General features: G+C 43.0%; 1 protein-coding gene across 1 annotated transcript in view; it reads right to left on the reverse strand.

The window, feature by feature from the left end:
* Positions 1 to 23,399, reverse strand: part of DENND1A (DENN domain containing 1A) — a 436,275-nt gene that overhangs the window by 156,110 nt on the left and 256,766 nt on the right. The window contains exon 11 of the mRNA XM_049630950.1: positions 22,743 to 23,015. Within this exon, the coding sequence (XP_049486907.1) occupies positions 22,743 to 23,015 (273 nt within the window). The remainder of the gene's footprint in view (positions 1 to 22,742; positions 23,016 to 23,399) is intronic.

Raw genomic sequence — 23,399 nt, forward strand, 5'->3', positions numbered from 1 at the left:
AGTCACACAATATGCGGTCTTTTGTGACTGGCTCCCTTCACTTCGCATCATGCTCATTATAAACAAGGTTACTCCACGTTGTAGCACTTATCAATACTTCATTCTCTTTCACAGGTGAATAATATTCCGCCAAACGGACATACCACATCTTATCTATCCCATGTATTTATCTAAGGAATGGGCACCTGGGTTGTCTCCGCATTTTGGCCATTACGAATAACGCTACGGAGACAGCAGAGATTTTGAAGAAACTGAAGGGATAAAAAATCCTCTGTTGCCAGAGCCTGTGAAGATGAGCTGGAAGGGCACACGAAGTCATGGAGCGCTGTGCTTGGCACACAGTAAGTCACCATGGAGGGCTTGCCGAGCCGAGGGAAAAAAAATCCCGTGCTGTTGCTAATGGGGCGTGCTATGTGTTTGAGCAGTAAACTGAGCGAAGGTCGGGCTACGGCTGATGTCCTTCTCTGGGAAGTCAGAAGCGATGGGAATATTCACAGAGGGGGTTGGTTACCCTCTCTCTGCTTGGAAGTAGGCCAAGGAAAACAGTTTTCCTCTAGAAGGAGTTCTGAGTATGTCTCAACACCTGGGAGTAAATATCCCATTGATGGTGACCTCTCCTGTTCTGGGGCACATAAGCCCCGCGCCAGTCGTGAGAGCCCATGAAGAGCAAGGCAGGCCACTCGGCACCCAGGCAGACTCTGTCACGGACTTTCAACTTGAAACAGCAATGTGAAAAAGAAACATGCTTCATTAAAATGTTAAAAAAAAAAAATATATATATATATATATATATATATATATATATATATATGGCCCACTTCCCACCCTCCCAGTAACAGAAATGCTGCCTCTCCCAGGGACTAGGGTGACATTTCCATCCTTTGAAATGGTGCACGCCACTGTCACTCTCCTAGCTCCTCAAAGGCCTTGGGCCACCTGTGCTGCAGATTATTCCTCACTTAACCTTCCCCGGCCTTTCCCTTTCATTCGGGAGGTGTTTAATTACCTTGGATTCACAACGCTGCACTTCAGGTGAGCCTCTCCTAATGGCCTCATTATCATTTTACACAAAGAAGTCGTTGCTGATTGTAACTGAGCAAATACGAGTGTGTGCCTTCCCGCCTGCCCCAGCTGGTCTGAAACCAGCCAAGTGGTCCTGGGCTCTCGCTGCCCCCGTGACCACTTAGGCCAAGACTTCGGAAGACCTCTCCTCACCCGGCAACATGGAGAAGCTGCTGTCAGCACTTCCAACTTGGAAACTTCAAGCATATGTGCATCCGATAACCGGCGATAGCATTTTGTCCTTTAAATAAAAGCGAGGGCCGACGAAGGCTTAACATAACCCACAGTCATACATCTAAAACTGAACTTGCCGGGAGTACTCGCAGGGGTTCTGGTCAAATCATTAACATCGGGGTTCGCTGGGCATAATCTGAGGGCGATGGAAATACTGATGAGGATGGCTTCCTCCTTTAATGAGGTATCGGGAGGAAGACAAACAAACAGAAGAGGATACTGAATCGAATGCATCAGCTTCTCCCCCCACCCCGCCCCGCATCCCATCTTGGTCACTGCAGTGTCACCCAGCTCCTCTTTTCCAGGGCCAGAGGCAGATGTCAGATTCCACACTTCTCCTTCCTCACCCACTACCACCCTCCATATCTTACCAGCACCACCCCAAACAGGTCCCAAATCTGCACTCTCCTCTCCGTGCCCATGACCAGGGCACTGTGCCATCCAGCTCCACCCACCCTCTCTGGCCCAGACTGGTGGAGTAGCTTCCTAGACGAGCTCTCGGTCTCCAGTGTCCCCTCAGTGCCACCCACCCACAGCTGTCCCAGTAACGTCAGAAACATACGAATCCAGTCACTTCAATCCCTCCGTCAAAATCCTTCAACGCCCCCGCCCTTGGCCATCACCGCCTGCAGAAAAACATCGCAATGTCTCAAGAGTCGTTGTTGACGCTCTGCTCAACTGGCCTCACTTCCCTCAGCCCCACTTAACGTATATTGGACGGGTAGTGAATTACTATCCAGAAGCCTACACCGCTCTCCAGCCCATACACACGGTGACTACTCAGACAGCGTGGTCTCTTGTCCCTTCCTGTCCTTTTTGTGAACATCTATTCACCCTCTGAGAGAGCATCCAGATGCCCATAAACGGGGGCCAAGGAAGTAAATTATACCACATCCTCACAACGAAATATTGCATAACTGCTAAGAAGTATGTGATAGCAGTTGAGCTGATGTGAAAAGATGTCCACCAAATACTGCCAAGTGGGAGGAAAAATGAAAGTTGCAGAGCAATATATACAGCATGAATCATTTAAAAATTTATATATGCATATACATATATATATGCTTATATACGTAGTAAAAATCTAAAATGCCATGTATCAAACTTTAAGTATGCAGGGATGCTTTTGTTTTCCGTTTTATGCACTTTTGATTGTTTTGATTATCCTTTATTAAAAAGCATATGTTCCTTTTATAATAAAGAATTTAAATGAGGTATTTTTCCTTAATGGTCAAATGAAAGATTGCCCTGGGTTAAGGGAAAAGAGGGAATCCAGATGTCCCCTCATCTGCAAAGCCTTCCCTGACCCCTAAAACAGGGTTAATGACACCCTGCTGAGGCCGCTTGGACCGCAGAGGTGAACTGCGGCTACCACATCTCCTGCTCGACTGAGTTCCCAGAAGGGCCAGCAGTGCTTGGCTGGTGCAACCATTCAGCCCTTGCTGCTACATGAAGGAACAGGCGAAAGAATGTTTTGATATCCTAAGTGGCATTTCCAGGGGCTGAGCCATTCTGCTTGGAGGAAAGTCTAGGATCACATTCTTCAAGCAGACTGATCACTACAAGAACCTGGTCTCAGTCGGGAAGGACTGGGGGAGAAACAGCTACCCATCCATTCCCCTTCTGCAGAAAGCCACCGCTTGGATGAAGCCGGAACCGCAGGGAAAACGAACCTCCGGATGCTGAAGCAGTCGAGGCGGACAGCCAGCCCAGCCTTAACACTGTAAATGCAACATGTGCAACGACAAAAGCAGTATTTCCCACCCCACCCCCACCCCCCGCACCGTGTTCTTGCTTCACCTGGTCACTGAAGGCTCTACCTCACAGATCTTGATTTCACCTGCTTCTCTGTCCCCATGCACTCCTCAGGTGGCAGGGCAGCCTGACTCACCTAATTTTAAGATCAGAAACCTGGCTTTCCTACTTTCTTAGCCTTTCTGAGCTTCCATTTCCTTTGCTGTAAAATGACGTATCTGCAACCTACTTACGTTGTGAAGATTACAATATAAGGGGCGTAAAATGGATAGTGGATATAGCGGATAGCCTAATTTGCTTTGGTATTCATGCTTCCTCTTTTACCTGGACTATTGCGACCATCTTTCAAGTGGTGGCCCTTCTATTTTCACCCTGGTCTAAGACAACCTTTGCGTGAACTTGCCTTTCTAAAACAAGAGGCTACATCATATCACTCCCTTCCTCTAAAATTTTTGATGGCTCCAGTGGTGCTGGGTGGCTCAGTCGGTTAAGCCTCTGACTTTGGCTCAGGTCATGATCTTGTGGTTCTTGGGTTCGAGCCCCATGTTGGGTTCTGTGCTGACAGCTCAGAGCCCGGAGCCTGCTTCAGATTCTGTGTCTCCCTCTCTCTCTGACTCTCCTGTGTTTGCGCTCTGTCTCAGTCTCTCTCTCTCTCTCTCTCTCTCTCAAAAATAAACGTTGAAAACAATTTTTTAATTTTTGGTGGCTCTATAGTGCTCACATAATCAAAGTCCAAATTTCTTAGCACAATATTCAAGGCCCTCTATGGGCTCGGCTCAAGCTCCATTTCCAACGCTGCCTTCTACTGAATTTCAGAGGTCTCCAAACCACCCCTAAGCCTGGGATATTCTTTATCCTATTCTTGAACAAAATCCTTTCATTAAAAAAAAAAAAAAGCCCCTTTCTGTGACACCCTCTGTCAGAACAAATACCTCTTAGGGCACAGTAGCTTACTCCTTCCATTGATCCTAATCTTCGCAGGCCCCATGCTGGAGATGTGCTGGGAACAGGTGCGGATGGCCAGGACCCAGTGCAGGAGAGCTGTCTGTAGTCAGGCTCCCCCAGAAGAGCCACAGGCAGCTTGCTGCTACTCCAAAAGGGGCTCTCGGGTGGTATATATCATCATCCTCATATTCAGCTTTCTGAATAACCAGTATTTTTACATATCTTCTTCCCCACCAGAATGAAGATAACTTATCAGCGCAACAGATACAGGTTTCTTTTTATTTTAGTTTACTTTTTTTAATGTTTACTTATTTTTGAGAGAGAGAGAGAGACAGACAGACAGACAGTGTGTGAGCGGGGGAAGGGCAGAGAAAGGAGGAGACACAGAACTCGAAGTGGGCTCCAGGCTCCGCGCTGTCAGCACAGAACCCAACGCAGGGCTCGAACTCACGAACTGTGAGATCATGACCTGAGCCGAAGTCGGACGCTTAATCAACGGACCCACCCAGGCGCCCCGGATTTATTTTGTTATTACTCGGTTGCAACTTGTGGGCGGGGAGGCAGGAAGGTGGAGATAAAGACGGCCCACGATTCACCTACCCCCCTCTAAGACGCTCCTATCCACTTCTGACAGGAAAAGGGATCTACAAAATACTGCCAGACGGGGAAAAATGCAAGTTGCTGAGCAGTATATATGGCAAAAATCGAAAGCGCCACGTATCAAGCATGAACTATGCAGGGATGCTTTGACTTTCTATTTTATGCACTTCTGATTGTTAGGATCTTTCAGTAGCATCCCCACTGCTTGGAGGATAAAGACTAAAGTCCTAGCCTGGCCTGCAAGGCCCGGGGTGATTGGCCTCAGCCTCTCTCAGATTCGAGGCTCTGTATCCCCTCCATGGCGTCCACCCTCTGGACTCCGGTCACACTGGCCTCTCGTGCACCCCAAGACCTCTGGTGGGCCTGGTCCTCCGGAGTGCTCCCAACACCATGACCCCCTTGCCCACAACCCAGCGCTGTCCAATAGGCCCGTCTGCCAATAATTTATTGTCTGTGTCGTCTGCTGTGGTAGCTGCAACTGAGTGCTCGAAATGCTCCTGGTGTGATTGAGGAACTGAAGTTTTTATCTTATTCCATTGTAATCAATCAAAATTTAAGTAGCCACAGGCGAATAGTGGTTACCGTACTGAACAACGACCCATCATCCTCCAGGTCTCAGCTCAAATATAATCACTTCCTGGGTCTGACCCCTCAGAGTAGACCAAGGTTCCCTGTCACATACTCTCCTTGCACCGTTCCTTCAATGTGAAATGGTGCATGTTGCAACAATCCCATAAATGTCTCTTTTCTATTAGGCTGGACATTCTAGGAAGGCAGGAACCATGACCATCCTCAGGGCTGGCACAACACTTCAAGCAGAGAGTTTTAAAAAATCTGACTCAGGTAGCCTGTGCAAGGGGCCCCACTTCTCGCCTTAACTGCCCAGTGTTAGAAATGAAGTCAAAAGGGGGAGCCTGGGTGGCTCAGTTGGTTAGGCATCCGACTTCGACTCAGGTCATGATCTTGTGGTCTTGTGAGTTCGAGCCCCACGTTGGGCTCTGTGCTGACAGCTCAGAGCCTGGAGCCTGTTTCGGATTCTGTGTCTCCCTCTCTCTCTGACCCTCCCCCGTTCGTGCTCTGTCTCTCTCTGTCTCAAAAATAAATAAATAAATAAATAAATAGATAGATAGATAGATAGATAAAAGAAATGAAGTTAAAAGATTTTTTTGTTTTGCCCAGACATCCAGCAGCACCTGGAAAGAGGCACTAGAATCACACTTTCTTTCTCCCTTTAAAAATGGCCTGTAAGGGGGCTCCTGGGTGGCTCAGTTGGTTAAGCGTCTGACTTCAGCTCAGGTCATGATCTCCTGGTTCAGGAGTTTGAGCCCCATATCGGGCTCTGCGCTGACAGCTCAGAGCCTGGAGCTTGCTTCAGATTCTGTGTCTCCCTCTCTCTCCGCTCCTCCCTTGCTCACACTCTGTTTCTCTCTCTCAAAAACAAATAAACATTAAAAAACAATTTTTTTTTTTTAAATGGCCTGTAAGGACCAAGCCACATTGATTTTTCCTTTCCTGAACAGACTAGATATCAAGGCTGCTATAAGATCCCCGGGGCAATGTCTGGGTCTGGAGAGGAGAGAAGGAACTATTGCCTTGTTTTCCTATTTTCAGGGACACAGATACATTGGCTCCCTCTACTACCTTCACATGGGCAATGAAAAATGGCAGTGTATCTACCAATGCCTTTGTTCTTGCCTCAAATTTGAAGCACAAAGTCTTGATGTGTAAAGGCAATCCCACCCTACTGTCTGAAACCAGGAATTCATTAGGAGAAAGGAAGAGGAATTAGTTATTTATCAAGCCCCTGACTAGGTACCAAACACCATGGCAGGTGTTTTCATACCCAGCATTGTATTAAAAACGTTACAACTGGGGGCGCCTGGGTGGCTTGGTCAGTTAAGCGTCCGACTTCGGCTCAGGTCGTGATCTCACAGTCCGTGAGTTCAAGCCCCGCGTCGGGCTCTGTGCTGACAGCTCAGAGCCTGGAGCCTGTTTCAGATTCTGTGTCTCCCTCTCTCTCTGCCCCTCCCCTGTTCATACTCTGTCTCTCTCTGTCTCAAAAATAAATAAACGTTAAAAAAAATTAAAAAAAAAAAAGTTACAACTGGGCTAGACAGGCATGGTTATCCCCACTATATAGATAAGGAAAGTGAGCCACAGCACCATGTCACATGGCCAGACCAAAGTCAAGCCCAGGTCTGTCTTACTCCAAGTCTGTGCAACTTCATGGATTCTCACTGCTGCCAGGATTTCTTAAGACCAGCAAATTAGATTTGTCCTTGATACTGGTTTATTTCTTCCCCAACTTAAATCTATCTCCATTATTGCTTCCTCTCATTCCTTGTTTTTCTGTTTCTTTCTTGAGAACATGGTTGTACCTTGACCTCAGTTGGCTTTAATTGCTTCTTCTGCATCCCATTTTCCCCTCAAAGATCCTGGTTCTCCATGGGGGAGTGGAGACCGTGCTAGTTACGTGGAGCTCCAAGCAGGAGCTGGCTATGACCCTCGGGGCCCAGGCTGCTGCTCCCCTCTGTCTCTCTCCTGACATCTCACTGGTTGAGCATTAAGTCAGAAAGTTAGAGGCAAGCCTTACTATCTAAGCAGTTTTTGTTAGACAAAAGGATCAATTTTCATTATGTGAATGGCTACTTCACTATAGGCTATGATGGCTTTGTTGAGCATCTTAAAAACTATCAAGTCCTTAAAATGCCCCTCTTGGAGTAAAAAAGTAGAATTTTGAAACAAAAAGGCCCATTTCCACTATCTGCCTAACAATAGTGCACCACATACTAGAGCCCTCCAGCCCCCCAACCTCATGCATTGAATCTAAGTACACTGGCATTTTAAACTGAAACACAGAAGCAACAACTTTGCATTCTTCTACCTATTTGTAATCTTCTTCTTCTTCCAAAAGCCCCCCCCCCATTTTTTTTTGCCCAGAGGAAGTGAAATTGTCTTTGTTTTCCCTATAAAACAATTTAGCTTTAACACACACACACACACACACACACACACACACACACACACACAATTAATGCAGCTGAAAATCCTGCCCAAGCTAAAGGAGGCTACAAGCAAGAGCTGAGCTCTGAGTAAATGTGTATTTATATTATTAGGTGGTCATTCAATAAGGGGATTATTTCTAACCAAATATGTGCATGCGAGTATGCCTATATATATACATGCATCCGGGGAGTATTTTAAAAGAAGGGTTTTCTCCCCCATACTTCTGGCAGTTTAGGTTTAAAGGTCAGATTTAAACTATCACCATGTTTCACAATGCAATCTGTGCAGTGCCGCGTAATGAAATGGTTCAGTAAAGGTGCTCGTGGAAATTCTTTTAATTAGGTCTAAGGCTTTTCAGTTGTCAACATGAATAAACCAAGAACCATTCTCTTGCAAACACAAGGCACAAAATACAAATGTAAGTTACCTTTGAAAAAACAGATACACACTTGCAAAAGGGAAGTTATACGTTTTTTTTTTTTTTTACAACATATTCTCTGCCGATTTTTTTTTAAATGCCAACATCTTTCAACAACAAAATGGACTGCAAATCAAAAATAAAGGGGTTGGTCTATTTTTAATGAACCAGGACACTAATGCCTGGTTCTAATTTGAAGTATTTGCAGGAAGACTAAAGTTAATCATAACTAAAAATGTTGATCAAGAGATTAATGACGTTCTTCATGGGCAAAAGCCATCTATCCGTTTAACTGTAATTAATTCTATAGATCAGCGGTATTTCAGTCAGACATGTGAACGTCTCAGAATGACTCCTGCAAACTGAATGATATCTATTAAAAATGTACCAAAAGGCACTTTTGCCCTCACCACCACTATCTGAGACCTAGAAGATGAGTATATCACAGCAGGAACATCATCAAGACTCCTGCCTTTCAAAGCGATGTTGACAAACGAAACTACTCAGACTGGGAATCTTTACCCATCAGTTCAAAGCTAAATCTAGGGATGGAAATTCTCAAAATGAAAACTGTAAGAACACGGTACCATTGCTTGGGGAAGTTGGATCATATTCACACTGAGCTCTGATGGAAAAAGCAAAACTAAATAAATAATTCCAAGTACCACCAGCAGCTCAGATTTAGATGGATGGATACAAAGGTGCTTGGTTACTAAAAGCCAACTGGCTTTTGGACTTGAGAAGAATGAGGCAACTCAAATGGAAGGACCGCAGCATGTAACATGCACGTGTAATGAATCAGTGCGTTGACTGACCAATGAATGAATGTATGTCTAGCAAACCCTGAGCATGAAGGTACAATACCCAAAAGTGTGCTGATTTAGTCTGGGGTCAAATTCTGCTTTAGATGCTGGCTATTTGCTGGTGACTTAACCTCTTCTCTTCATCTATAAAAAAGGGGCAAAGTACCCCCCCCTCCCACCACCACATTTGTTTCAGAACTGTTACCCAGATTAAATGTCAACATTTTCTGAGCCTCTAGCACAGTGCCTGGCACAGAGTAGGAGCCTCATAGATGGTGACTATTTTTCCATACAACTCCACTCCAAAGCCAAAACAACCCTAGCCACTACTGTAGCATAAAAATAAAATAGCGGACTCACAATTAACATTTTCTAGGGCATCAATTACTGAAATGTCACTCATCATGCTATGCTAAACCCGGTGGGTTTATTTAGTGACCCAAACTCGGTGTGTATTTGGGAGTTAATGAAGTGCACGGTGTTTACAAAGATAAAAGCGGGATTTGTCTCAGCAACAATCCTGGGCTGGATGGATGTAGATTTCCACGCTCAGGGATGCAGCCAGGCCGGATCCATGGTGGATCACATGGATACATCCCCACAGAGTGAGATATCTTCCAATGGGATCTGGGCATCTCCACCTCCTCGGGGGAGAAAAAAAACAGGAGGGGGGGGGGGGGGGGAAGTGTGTATAATAGATGTGTTTCACAGTGTCCCTGCTGTGATGAACAACTTGATCCACTTACAGTTCCAAACACATGATGCATAAAAGAGCTGACAGAAATTCAATTCTTGCAAAGAAAAGCATCTGCTCTCTAGTGGGAACGGCCAAATATTAAGCAGTTTTAAGGCAGGGCAAAGACCTAGAGGAGCGCACTTCATTATCTGGATAGCCAGAGTAAAGAAATGCAGAGGATTACAAACGGACGAACGAAAAAGTAGCCGAGATTCCAAGCGTTAATTACCCAGAGTACAAGGATTCAAGTTAAATCTTTGTTACCACAAATATTAAACCCAGCTGTGTTTATGTAGCAGTTGTGAAAAAGGAGAAAAAAAGAAACCCATGTACAATATCTGTGAGCTCTGCCAGTTAATTGAATCCGCTGGCAGCCCTTCCTCTACCACGAGCCAAACATCCTCAAAGATAAAATGTAGCTTTTAAACAGACCTGGGGAAACGGAATCAAGAAATTTCAACCAATAAAACACAACTCTTTACTGGTATAAAAGTAAAGTAAAATTCAGTAATGAAAGGAAGGAAGTCTTTTAAACATTTACTGCATTCCAAAGCTTGGAGTTGCGGTTTATTGCTGAGGTCTCTTCTGATGTCCCACAGTGCTCCTGCTCCAGCATCTTTAATGAAGTCCCATAAACCCCCATAAAATACTTGATTGTTGACAAATCGTACGCACACACTCAGGGCAAGGCCCACTGGGTCAGGATGCTCCTGCCCTCGCTGCATGAAATTTACAAGTCATGGAGTGGACACCGTCAAGGAGAGTGGCCAACAAAGAACAGAGTCCTACAGACAAGGACTTAAAAGCATGAGGGGTGAATGGTGATAGGTAGACACCTGAAGACATACCAACCAGGAAGCCCAAAGCCCAAACATTCAAGTGTTTCAGATGAGGGGAAGAAAGATGATTTTTCTATCATAAACCTGGTGATAATATTATAGAAAATTTAGAAAAATAGAGAAAAATGTTAACTCATAGCTTTACTATCTTTTTTTTTTTTAATGTTTATTTATTTTTGAAGGGGAGAGAGACAGAGCATGAGCAGGGGAGGAGCAGAGAGCGAGGGAGACAAGGAATCCGAAGCAGGCTCCAGGCTCTAAGCTGTCAGCAAGTGCCCAATGCGGGGCTCGAACTCACAAACTGTGAGATCATGACCTGAGCCGAAGTCGGACGCTTAACCGACTGAGCCACCCAGGTGCCCCACAGCTTTACTATCTTAACACCCTACTGCTGGCAATTTGGGAGATCTTTTAAAAATCTTTTACTTCTGTGTATATGGCTATTTTTCTTCATTTTCTCATAGTAGATGTGTCATTTATTCTGCTTTTTTTCCACTAAGTTGCATCTTTAGCATTCCCTGTGTTGCCCACAGTCTTCATAACCATCATTTTTAATGACTGTAGGGTGCACTCCACTGAATAGCAAATGGATACATTACCTTAATTACTCCTCCTAATTTTGGATATTAAGGTTGCTTCCAACTTTGGTTAACAAAACATCAACAATGCTATTTGGTTAGGTGGCTTTCTCCATTTAGAAGTATTTACCAGAAAAAAAATCTTAGAAGTCGAATTATTGAGTCAAAAAAAGAATACACATCTTAACGTCCTATTTAAATATATCATGATATAACAAAGCCTGTTATAAAAGAGCATCACTCAGGCTACAAAAAGCATGGAGTGAAAAAAGGAAAAGAGTAAGCAGACAGTAAAGGCCTCCACATACATTTGCTTACACAAAAGCCTACAAATTTCAGGCCAAAGAATATTAAAAAAAAAAAGGCCCTAACTGAGCCATGGGAAATCTTGTTCCCCAGTAATAAAATGTGGTACGTCCACATCACTGGAAGCCTGGAAGAATTTGAGTTCCCTTTTATCAAGCTTTTTAAAAGCTCTCCAAACTATGTACTGGCCAAGCAGCCTATACTTACTTAATGCTCTTGAAGGAACAAGAGATGTTATTTAAAATTTAGGAGAGAAACAGATGAAGAGTGTTTCGTTAAATGGCTGTGGAGGGAGGGGACATTATGTTTCTGTTCTCAGCATCCACATGGGCTTGAGATAAACATGAAGTCTATAAACAGGCGTGGAAATCAATAAGAGACATACTATCTTTGCAACATTCCTCCTCTAAAATCCACAGCTGGGGAACAATACAATATTGTCAGTGAGAACGGCAAATCTGCAAGTCTCATGGAACCCAGCAAAATACAATAGCATTAACCTGGTCAACCTGTTTTTCTTCCTTTTTTTTTTTTTTTTTTTTTAAGGTAGAAAAAGATAACGGACGTAAGATTACAGAAGTTGAGACGAAACTATCTAGGTACCTACTAGAAAGCCAGAACCACCCTACCTCCCAAGTTACCCCTTTCCCCGTGTTCATAGATCACATGAAAATCAAGAGTGATGTTCTGAAAGCAACTCGATATTGGAGCCTCCTTTTTAAATTTATTTCCAAGTCCTCTCGTTTTTAAAAATGAACATAAGTCATAACTGATGTATGACAGAATGCATAGAAAGTACAGCTGGAGGAGTTGTGACAAATGTATGGACCCGTGTAACCACCACCAAAATCAAGACACAGAATGCTTTCTTCACCCCAAAATGTGCCCTGGTGCCCTTGTCAGTCACTCCTTGCCTTCTCTAACCCAGCCCAAGGCAACCACTGGTCTGCTTTCATCCACCAAAGACTAGCTTTTGCTCTTCTAGAATTCTATATAAATAAAATCATATAGTATATTCTCTTACATCTGGCTTCTTTTACTCAGTGTTAGGTATTTCAGATTCGTCTATGTTGTCGGGCAGATCAGTTGTTTCTTTTTGTTGCTGAGTAGTATTCCATTTTATAAGTATATCACTGTTTATACAATCACCAGGTGACGGACAGCTGGGTTGTTTCAGTTTTTGGCGATTATGAACAAAGCCGCTGAAGACATGCACATACAGGTATTTGTGTGCACATAAGTTTTAATTTTCTTGGGTGAATACTTAGGAATGAAATAGTTGGTCAAATAGTAAACCTATGTTTAACATACACATTTATAAGAACTGTAGCCATTTTATTTTGGTTGTACCAGTGGGTATATGGTGGTACACTCATTGTAATATTAACCTGCTCCTTCAAGGAGCATGTTTTTGCGTATTCATTGGCCATTTGAAGATCTTTTACTGTTAAGTGTCTCTTCAAGTTTAACTGGGCTATCTCCTTATTACAGGGTTTAAGACTTCTTCATATAACCTGGATAAAAACCCATTTTCATATATAGGTAGGGAGAATATTTTCTCTCAGGCTATGGTTTGCCTCTTCATTTTTTCAATGGTGTCTTTTGAAGAGGGTAAGTTTTTACTTTTATTAGGTTTGATTGATTGCTTTTGCTTTTATGATGCGTGCCTTCTATGTCTACGAAATCTTTGCCTACCCCAAGCTCATGAAGACTTTCTCCTCTATTTTCTTCTGCTCATTTTATAGTTATTGCTTCTATATTTACGTCCAGAATCCATTTTGAACTAGAATTTACGTGAGGTAAAAGTAGATTCATTTTGTTTCTGTGTGGATATCCAGTTGCTCTGGTAACATTTGTTGAAAAACCTATCATCTCTCTATTAAATTACTTTGGCATATTTGTTGGAGATCAGTTGGGTCTAATTCTGAAATATTTATTCTGTTCTATCGAACTATATATGTACACTTATTGTAATTTTATAGTAAGTCTCGAAAGGAGGCAATGTAAGTCCTACAACTTTGTTCTTTTTCAACATTGTTTTGGCTATTCTAGATCTTTCGCATATTCATATACATTTTAGAATTAGCTTGTCAAGTTTTTTTTTTTTTTTTTTAAGCCATCTGGAATTTGGGTTGGGAATATATTGAATCTATAGATCAATTCAGGGAAAATTAACATCTTTAAAATATGGAGTCTTCCAATCGAAAATATGGAATATCTCTCCATTTGTTTAGGTCTTTTAGGTTTTTTTCTCAGAAATATTTTATAGCTTTTAGTATACAAATCTCACATGTTTTGTTAAATTTATTCCTCAATATTTTGTGTGCCATTTTAAATGGCACTTAAAATTTTTCACTTTTCAACTGCTTATCACCACTATATAGAAATATATTTAGCTCTTGTATACTGACCTTATCCTACGTGCTTGCTAAATTAATTTACAAGACTCCTTAGGATCTTCCATACACATGATCATATCTGAAAAAAAGACGATTTTACTTCGTCCTTTTTTTCTTCCTTGTCTTAGCAAAGCTGGTTAGAACCACTAGTACATTGCTGAATAGAAATGGGAAGAGCAGACATTCTTTTGGTTGTCATTCTGAGAGGAAAAAGCATTCATTCTTTCATCAGTAAGTAAGATGTTAGCTGTAGGTTTTTCCAAGATGCTCTTGATCACAATGAGGAAACCTCGTTTGTAAAGAGCTCTTAACATGAGAGGGGTTGAATTTTTCCTAAAATATGTGGTTCTATGAGGTATTAGCCTTTTTATAGATTGTATTCAATTCGTCAAAATTTTGTTAAAGATTTTTACATCTGTATTTATGAGGCATATTGGCCAGCACTTTTCTTGTAGATTCTTCATGTGCTTTTCATGTCAGAGTAATGCTAACCTCCGAAAATAAGGCAGGAGCTGTTCCTTTCCCCTTTATTTTCTCAAAAAGGTTAGTGTAAGGTTGCTATTTGTTCTTCCTTAAATGCATGATAGAATTAACCAAACTATCTGGCACTGGAATTTTCTCTGTGGGAAAGTTTTAATTACAAATTCAAATTTATTTAATAGAAATAGTGCTACTTTTTCTGTTTTCTATTTCTTATTGAGTAACTTTTGGTAATTTGTGTATTCAAAGAATTTGATTATCTAATTTATCAAAATTATAGGCACAGAGTTCTTTATAAAACTCTCTTATTTCCTTTTTAAAAAATATCCTTTTGGGGCACCTGGGTGGCTCAGTCAGTTAAGCATCCAACTTCGGTTCAGGTCATGATCTCACAGTCCGTGGGGTCGAGCCCTGCGTCAGGCTCTGTGCTGACAGCTCAGAGCCTGGAGCCTGCTTCGGATTCTGTGTCTCCCTCTCTCTCTGCCCCTCCCCCACTCATGCTCGCTCGCTCTCTCTCTCTCTCACAAAATGAATAAACGTTAAAAAAACTTTTTTAAATATCCTTTTTATTTTGCAATATTTTTATACTTCCAGAAAAGTTGCAAAGATACTACAGGGAGTACCTATACACTCCACGGTTTGTTTCCCTAATAGATCTTATATTACTAGAGCACGTTTGTCAAAACTAACACATTATTAACTAAACTCTAAACCTCATTGTGATTTCACCAATTTTTCCAGTAGTGTTCTTTTTCTATCCCAGTATCCAATCCAGAATTCCACCTTGTATTTAGTTTGTCATTTCTCTTCAGTCTTCTCTGGTCTGTGACAGTTCCTCAGGCTTTCCTATGCTTTTTATGACCTTGACAGCTTTTCAAATTTTATTTTAGGGAAAGAGAGAGACACACATGAATGGGGGAGAGGGAAAGAGAGAGTGAAACTTAGGCAGGCTCCACACTCAAACCTACGACCGTGGGATCATGACCTGAGCCGAAACTAAGAGTCAGACACTCAACCAACTGAGCCACCCAAGGTGCCCCTGGCCTTGACAGTTTTGAAAAGTACTAGTCAGGTATGTTATAAGATATCCCGCAATTTTCGGTTAACTGAAGTTTTTTGTCATTATTTGGGTTTTTGGAAAGAATGCCTGAGAGGTCATGTATCCTTCTCATCGTATCAAGGTTACATAATCTTCACACAACATCACTGGTGACATTAAACTTGATCACTTGAAGAAGTGCTTGACATCTGTCCATTCAAGTTACACTTTCTCCCTTTACAGACTCTGTTTCTTGGAAGTAAGTCCAGCCCCCACTCAAGTGTATGTGTGTTGCAGGGGGTGGGGTGGGGTGGGGTGGGGTGGGGATGATTAAGCTCCTTCTCCTGAGAGGACAGTATCTACAGATATTTGGAACTCTTCTATGAGCAACATTTGCCTCTCATCTCCCACCAACTCTCTATTGGCTGGTATTTGCATGGTGTACCTTTCCCATGCTTTTACTTTTCATCTGGCTGACTCTTTGAGATGAAATTCTTGTGGACAGCATCCCATTGGGTCTTGATTATTTATATAATTACTCTCCTTTAATTGGAATATTTAGACAATGTACATTTAATGCAATAATCAATATAGTGGGTCAATCTCTCATCTTGCTAACTTTTCTACTTGTTCCCTCTGTGTTTGGTTCCATCATCCTTCCCCCTCCCTCTAAATGGTTTGGATCTTCAATATTGGCTTATTGGCTGTACATCTTGTTTTCCCCCTTAGCGGCTCCTCTAAGGTTTACGGTATACATCTTTAACTGAAGAGTCTACCTTCAAACAATGTCATACCATTTTACATAGAATTTAAGAATCTGAAAACTGTATGCTTCCTTTCTCCACCTACACACTGTCCTCTGTTGTTACCGCTGCCATACATTTCATTTCACTTCTACCCATGTTACAACACACAATACGTTAGTATTTTTTAATTTAAATACTCAATTATCATTTATAGAAATTAAAAATGAAGAAAGAAGTCTAGGGGCACTTAGGTGGCTCAGTTGGTTAAGCGTCCGACTTCGGCTCAGGTCGTGATCTCGCGGTCTGTGGGTTCGAGCCCCCACGTCGGGCTCTGTGCTGACACCTCAGAGCCTGGAGCCTGCTTCGGATTCCGTGTCTCCCTCTCTCTTTTCACTGCCCCTGCTTGCATTCTGTCTCTCAAAAGTGAATAAACGTGGGGCGCCTGGGTGGCTCAGTCGGTTGAGTGTCCGACTTCGGCTCAGGTCACGATCTCGCGGTTCGTGAGTTCGAGCCCCGCGTCGGGCTCTGGGTTGATGGCTCAGAGCCTGGAGCCTGCTTCCGATTCTGTGTCTCCCTCTCTCTCTCCCCCTTCCCCATTCATGCTCTGTCTCTCTCTGTCCCAAAAATAAATAAACGTTAAAAAAAAAAATTAAAAAAAAAAAATGAATAAACGTCAAAAAAAATTTTTTTTGGATACAAAAAATGACGAAAGAAGTCTCTTACATTTACCCACATATTAACTATTTCTGGCACTCTTCCCTCCTTTATTGTTGAAGTTTCTCAATGGTTTCACTTTTCTTTTATCTGAAGAACTTCCTTTAATATTTCTCGTAGTGTTTGCTGACAGTGATTTTTCTCTCACTTTTTTCATCTGAAAAGGTCTTAAATTTTGTCTTCAATTTTGCAGGATATTTTCATCCTGTTGAAGGATATAGATTTCTAGGTTGAAAAATTTCCCTTCATTACTTTAAAAATGTCATTCCATTACCTTCTGGCTTATGTAGTTTCTTATAAGTAGTCTTCAGTCATTACTTCTTCCTTTTACGTAATGTGTCTTCTTTCTCCAGCTAATGTTAAGCCTTTGTTTTTATCAGTGGTTCTGAGTAATTATCATTCTGGGCTCTGGTTTTGTGTGGATCTACTATGCTTGAGGTTCCTTGAGCTTCTTGGAACTCTGAATTTACAATGTTCATCAAAAGTAAAGAAAAATGCTATAATTTCTTTAAATATTTTTTCTTCTGTCTTTCCCCACCTTCCTCTCCTTCTAGGATGATAAGCATTTTAATCCTCTTAATATTGTGCTATGGGTCCTAGAGGGTCTATTAATCTTTTCCAGTGTTTTCCCTTTCTCTGCCTCACAGTGGGTAGTTTTTATTCCTATGTTTTTAAGTTCATTGATCTTTTATGCTGTGGTGTCTAATATCCTCTTAATCCTATCAATGAAATTTTCATTCCAGGTATTCTGTTTTTCACTTCTACAAGTTCCTTTTCATTCTTTTTATATTTTCTATTTCTCTTCTCAAATAGTTCAGGTCTTCCTTTAAATTCACGAGCATATTGATTTATAATCCTTTACATCTCAAGACCTTTGTCTAATTCCACCATTTCTGAGCTTGTTTCTTTACTGATTTTTCTCTTTGTTATGGGCTACATTTCTTCTGATCTCAACACTTCTCATATATTTAAAATAGGTTGCCAGATACTGTGAATGTTACATTGTTGTATATGGATTTTATTGGCTTTTTTGTCTTTAAAGTAATCTCTACACCCAACATAGAGTCTGAACTCACAAACCTGAGATCAAGAGTGGATGCTCCAGTGACTGAGTCAGCCAGGTGCCCCTACTGTCTTCTTTTAAAGAGAGTTATAGTTTATTTTGATGGGAAGTTAAATTCCTTGCATATGAGGTTGAACCTTTCAAGGCCTTTTCTTTTTAAAGAAATAGTTTTAAAACTTTTACTGAAGTTTAAATATACAACACACACATAACATTGGTGTTCAGCTTGATGAATGAATTCCTGCCCACGTAACTGGTATTCAGATTAAACAAGAGAGATTATGCTTCTCAAGGTTTGCTTTTAACCTTGGTTAGGGCCAGGCTAAAAGAATCCTTACTCTAGAGCGAACTTAGAGTCCTACCAAGGCATGGTCTCCGGCGGTCTCTAACGACTGTCCTCATTGAACAGCAAGATCTTACTCTGGCTGGTCAGAGCTTGTGTGAGCGAGAGTCTGTGTGAGCTCCACCCTACACAGGGGCAGGTCAGTCTTTAGCACATTAGTCAAGAGGACTTGAGTCAGATTTCTGGAGCTCTTGTGATGAGCGCCTTCTTCCAGTCCGGTACTCTGACCCACAAATTTAAACCATCTCGCCCTTAAGCTCAGCTTTCTGACCCCTCGACTCAGCAAAACTGGTGTGCTTTGCTGGGGATCCCCTCCTGGCACCATGGTCCAGAAATGCCTCAAGGCAAAAAGCCAGGGGAATGGCAGGCCTCACCTCACTTGCTTCCTTTCTCTCAGGAATCGAAGTCCTGCACGGCCTGTTGTCTAACATGTGAAAACCACTGTTTTTTAAAATTGTCCAGAGTTGTAGTTGTTAATGGTGGGAGGATAAAGCCAGTTCCAATTATTCCATCATGGCTAGAAGCGGGACAGAGGCCTCCTTTAGTAAAATTTCCAGCACGGGTGCCACATTTTGCAAGATTTCATCTACCAAAATAACCCAATCCATGTGTCCCTTCTGCCCTTCTACCTATCTATTCAGTGGCTGCTGCATCTCTGGGAAACAAAGATGAATAAAACCTGACTCCTGCCTTTAAAGAAGTCACAATTCACAGGAAAAGCCAGAAGTATATACTCAATTATACTGTTGGGTGAGACGTATAATTACACAAGTATAATTACACAATTATACAAGGGGCTGTGAACACAAAGAGAAAGATATAGTGAAATGACCTGTAGAGGTTACGAAAGGTTTTATTTATTTATTTATTTATTTACTTACTTACTTACTTACTTCTTTATTTAAGTAGGCTCCACATCCCATGTGGGGCTTGAACTCACGACCCTGAGATTAAGAGTCACATGCTCTACCAACTGAGCCAGCCAAGTGCTCCAGGGAAGATTTTTATAGTTTTACATTTAGAGTAAGTCTTGAAGATTGAGTAGGAGATTGGCGGGTGGGGCAGGACATTGGGGGCGGGGGGTGGGGGACTATATGCAAAGTTTGAAGTTATAAAATAACATGCAAGGTTTGCAGAACTAGTAACAGTTCCAATTATGTATGGAGTTTGGAGCTGGGAGGGGAGAGAGCTAAAGCTATCAGAAAAACACCCAGGAGAGTCAGAATATGAAAGAGGACCCTGAATGCCATGCTCATCGTAAATATCCATAAATCATCATCCATAATCATCATCACTAACTACCATCTATCACACTCATAGGATGTATGTTTTACATATATTATATACATTACCTTCAATTCCCACAACAACCTATGAGGAAACTAAGGCTCAGAGAGCCTAAGTAATTTTGATCAAGATCACACGGTTAGTACAGTGGAGAAGCCAGGAATGAAAGACGCGTCTGTCTGATTTCAAAGCCAACAAAAGGAATTCGCCTCTAAGCTATAGGCACTGAGAGGTAATGGGTTTTTGTTTCGTTTTGTTTTTCGCTTGTTTGTTTCTGTTTTTTAATTATGTTCATTAATGGAGTAGTTTTAAGAGGGAAATGCAGTTAAATTTATTTTTGGAAAGGCTGCTCTGGTGCAAGAGGAGGACAGGCTGGAGTCAGAGGAGCAAGTTCACGGGCTGGTGGTTAATGGTGTGGGGAGAAAACGAAGAGCCTGGATTAGGTGGTGGAGGGAGAATGGGAGAAGAGAATTTGACAAACGGCTGAAGAAGCAGAATCTGTCAGATGCCACAAACAAGCACCTCCAACCAAAGGGGAAATTGTGAGGTCAGCTGTGGACATGGCGGTGCCCTGCAAGTCCCGGCTCTGTGCTGAAGGCAAGGGACACGAAGATGCACAGCATGTGGTTTCTTCTCTCAAGGATGTGACAGTTCACACAGCCTTATGGGATCAAACCTATGCATTCCCCGGAAACACAATTGCCTTACGGACCACATTCCCTATCCATTGTTTGGAGTCTTTCATGGCTCTGAAGCCCCATGCTGAATACTGTTGTAGAACGTTCTCAACCCTGCCACAGACCTCGTTTTTGTGTAGGCAGAGGACTTTTAGGGAACCTAACTGTCCTCCAACTCTGGCTGCAATGATTAACAACAATTTTATGAAAAACAAATGCAGGTACCATTTATTGAACACTAACAATACGTGAGCACTGTTCTAAGCATTTGAGGAACATAACCATCTTGTTTATTTGCTACAGCAATCCTAACTACAGGGCTCACACTCCTCCTTCCAACACGGGAGCCTGAGCTCAGAGAGAAAAAAATAACTTGCCTACATTCCTTTGGTTCCCCGAGACCACTGCGACGATCATTTAAAAAGCATCTTGGAATGTGCCATCTTCAGGAAGCCTCTATTTCCGTCTCCCAAATTTTGTCATCCCTGGACCCTTCTGTGCCTGATTCCTATTTCCCTTGTGACCCCTATTATGCTACATCGTGATATATATATATATATATGTTTATATATATATGTTTATATATATATATATATATATATTTTTTTTTAACATATCTGTTTCCCCTACTTTCCTCTTTGAAGGAAAGGACTAGATCTATTTCATCTTTGCTGTTTGATGCCCAGCACTGGGCCAGCACACAGCAGATGGGACCAGTCTACCTCACTGTTTCCTAGCTATCAGCCAGTCATTCTGGGCTGCCCCAGGCCCCTGGCCATTCCTAGCATCTGATACCTCAGGCTCACTTACAAAATTCACTCAGGAACTGCCAGGTCCATACCTATGGCACCCATGGATTAAGGGGAAAGCTTTTCCCTAGGAAGGAACCAGGGTGGAAGCCACATATTCTTTGGACCAATGATTCAAACTATGGTCAGGAGGCCCTGAGATCCCAAGCCCATACCTTGTCCTGACACAAATAGGTAGAGCCTCATGGTGTCTGGTCCTTTCCTTTTTCCTGCTTCTGCCATCTGTTTGCCTCAGAAGGGGGTGGGGGCAGGGTATAAGGAGAGGAGGCAGTGTGGGCTTCGGTGCCGTCCAATCTCAGCTCTGCCCTAGCCAGTCATATGACCTATAGCAGGGCATGTGCTCTCTGAGGTTCATCTGCCCTATGTAAAGGAGAGAACACCTACTCCACTGGGCTATAATGCTAACTGCATGTGATCCCTGAATGCAGACGGCCCCTAGAGAGGATGTGGGGCTTGGCAGCTCTCAGGAGAGACAGAGTTGGGTTCACTTCCTGGCTCCTCCTCTTTCTAGCTCTGGGCACGAAGCAGGAATAAGGAAAATGCCTTCCTCAGGGCAGTGTGAAGAGGAAATGAGGGGTCAGTACGAGCTCTTAGCATAGAGTTTAGCACATAGGAAGTCAATGAATGGTAGCCATTGTTTAATTAGACTACAAATAGAACATCTTTAAATTTTGTGGGTTTTTTAAATTTTATTTGAGAGAGAGAGAGAGAGAGAGAGAGAGCACGCACGCACAAGAGCAGGGGAGTGGAGCAGAGTGGGGGCGGGAGGTGGGGAAGACAGACTCTTAAGCAGGCTCCACGCACAGCGCAGAGCTGGACACAGGGCTCAATCCTGTGACCCCGGAATCATGACCTGAGCCAAAATCAAGAGCCAGACGCTCAACTGACTGAGCCACCCAGGTGCCCCAGAACATCTTTATGTAGCACAAATGACTTCCCCAAATCTTACGCTGAGTTAAGAGTAGAGGAGTTTGAAACCACGTTGCAAGTTGTTCATCAACAAACAGCAGCATCTCTTCCAGACAGCTAACCCCAAAGCGCCACGGGGACCTCCGGCAGGAATGGAGCTCCACTTCCCACGACACAAACCCAGCAGCACAGACCAGATCCCACGTCAGCACATGGGGCCGGGAACATCTACCCCCTTCAGCCTGGAAGTCAGAATAACTTTATAGATCCTCCAGCAGACAGAGCCATGGAGGTCACACCAGAAACATCAAAACCCTATTTCCCAGTGAGCCCCAGTCCTCCTCATTCCTGTGGACGATGGGGGAGATTGGGTCTGCTTCGCACAGCTGCCCATGAGGCAGCCTGAGTAGCAACGCTGAGACAGGTAGGTGGTCAGGTGTCGGCGTGGCAAATGTGGCAGCCGGTTGCTTTTGCTAAAGAGAGCCCACTATCTGTCTAGACGTTAGGTATTTAAGATTTATGGGACAGAGAGCCACATTCAGAGCACTGTCAGCAGATATCTTGCTACATGGGAAAATGGCTGCTTGATGATGGTCCAGGAAAGACATACAGACCTGAAGTGTCCCATATCGCTCACACAGAAAGCCCTCCGGAGTTGCTCAGGGGAAGCTGTGCTGTCCTCGGGATGCGGCAATATGCTGGAGAGGGGACGCAAGTCCCCGAGGCTCCCACACAAAGAGGAGCTGACTAGACGCTGGGATCACTACACAGCCCCCCAGATGCACGTTATGAGAGCAAAGCAACTAAACAAAACGAACCACCCTCCAACTTTCCTTCACTGAGACAAAGGTGGCAGACGCAGCAGAGAAACAAACTGTAGTTCTTAGGCCAGAGGAAAACCACGACCGTCTCCCCTCCTTTCCGTTCTCGAAAGTCATGTTCATGTCCACTGCCCGAACTCACAGGAGTCAGACCTCAAGAGCTCATTACCCACCACATCATTTGGGAGGCTCTGGAGGTCATCAAAGGGAGTTTCCAGGGTGTTGGTGTCCACGTTGAGGATCACGACATCATCCAGGGCCATGTTTCTGACTTTCTGCAAATAAAAAAATTCCGAAAGAAAAAATAATTGAAGCACCATGAGGACACGGATATTTCCACTGGCCCTCTCTGGGGAAGCGGAATAAGGAAGAACAGTGACATTTGCCAAAGGCTCATTTTGTGGCAGGCCCAATGCTAGGTGGGTCACATCTCTTAGGCCTTTTAACTGTCACAAAAACTCTGGGGGCTCTACATTCCCCCCCAAGTCCCAGCAGGGGAAAGGGTTTCACAAGAATGAAGATGACTAAGTTAATATGCTCAGGTCACACGGTTAGGAAGAGAGATCTTTACACCTCAACTTTTTTTCTTATCTTTTCTTTTCTTTTTTTAACACTAGGAGCTATAGTCTAAACCTCTGGCTGCAGGAATTCTGATGTACAGCTAAGCCCAAATGACACCCTTCAATCTGTCCCCACTCACTTACCAAAAGCCACTTGCCCATCTCTCTTTTGGATCTTACCATTCTTGGGATGGAATATGGTAGATGGACTGGTGTTACCATGTCAACATTTCCCTTAAACACGGAGTAGGGAGGTCACGCTTTCAGTTG

Source organism: Panthera uncia, chromosome D4 (genome assembly GCF_023721935.1).
Source record: "Panthera uncia isolate 11264 chromosome D4, Puncia_PCG_1.0, whole genome shotgun sequence".
Lineage (NCBI taxonomy): Eukaryota > Metazoa > Chordata > Mammalia > Carnivora > Felidae > Panthera > Panthera uncia.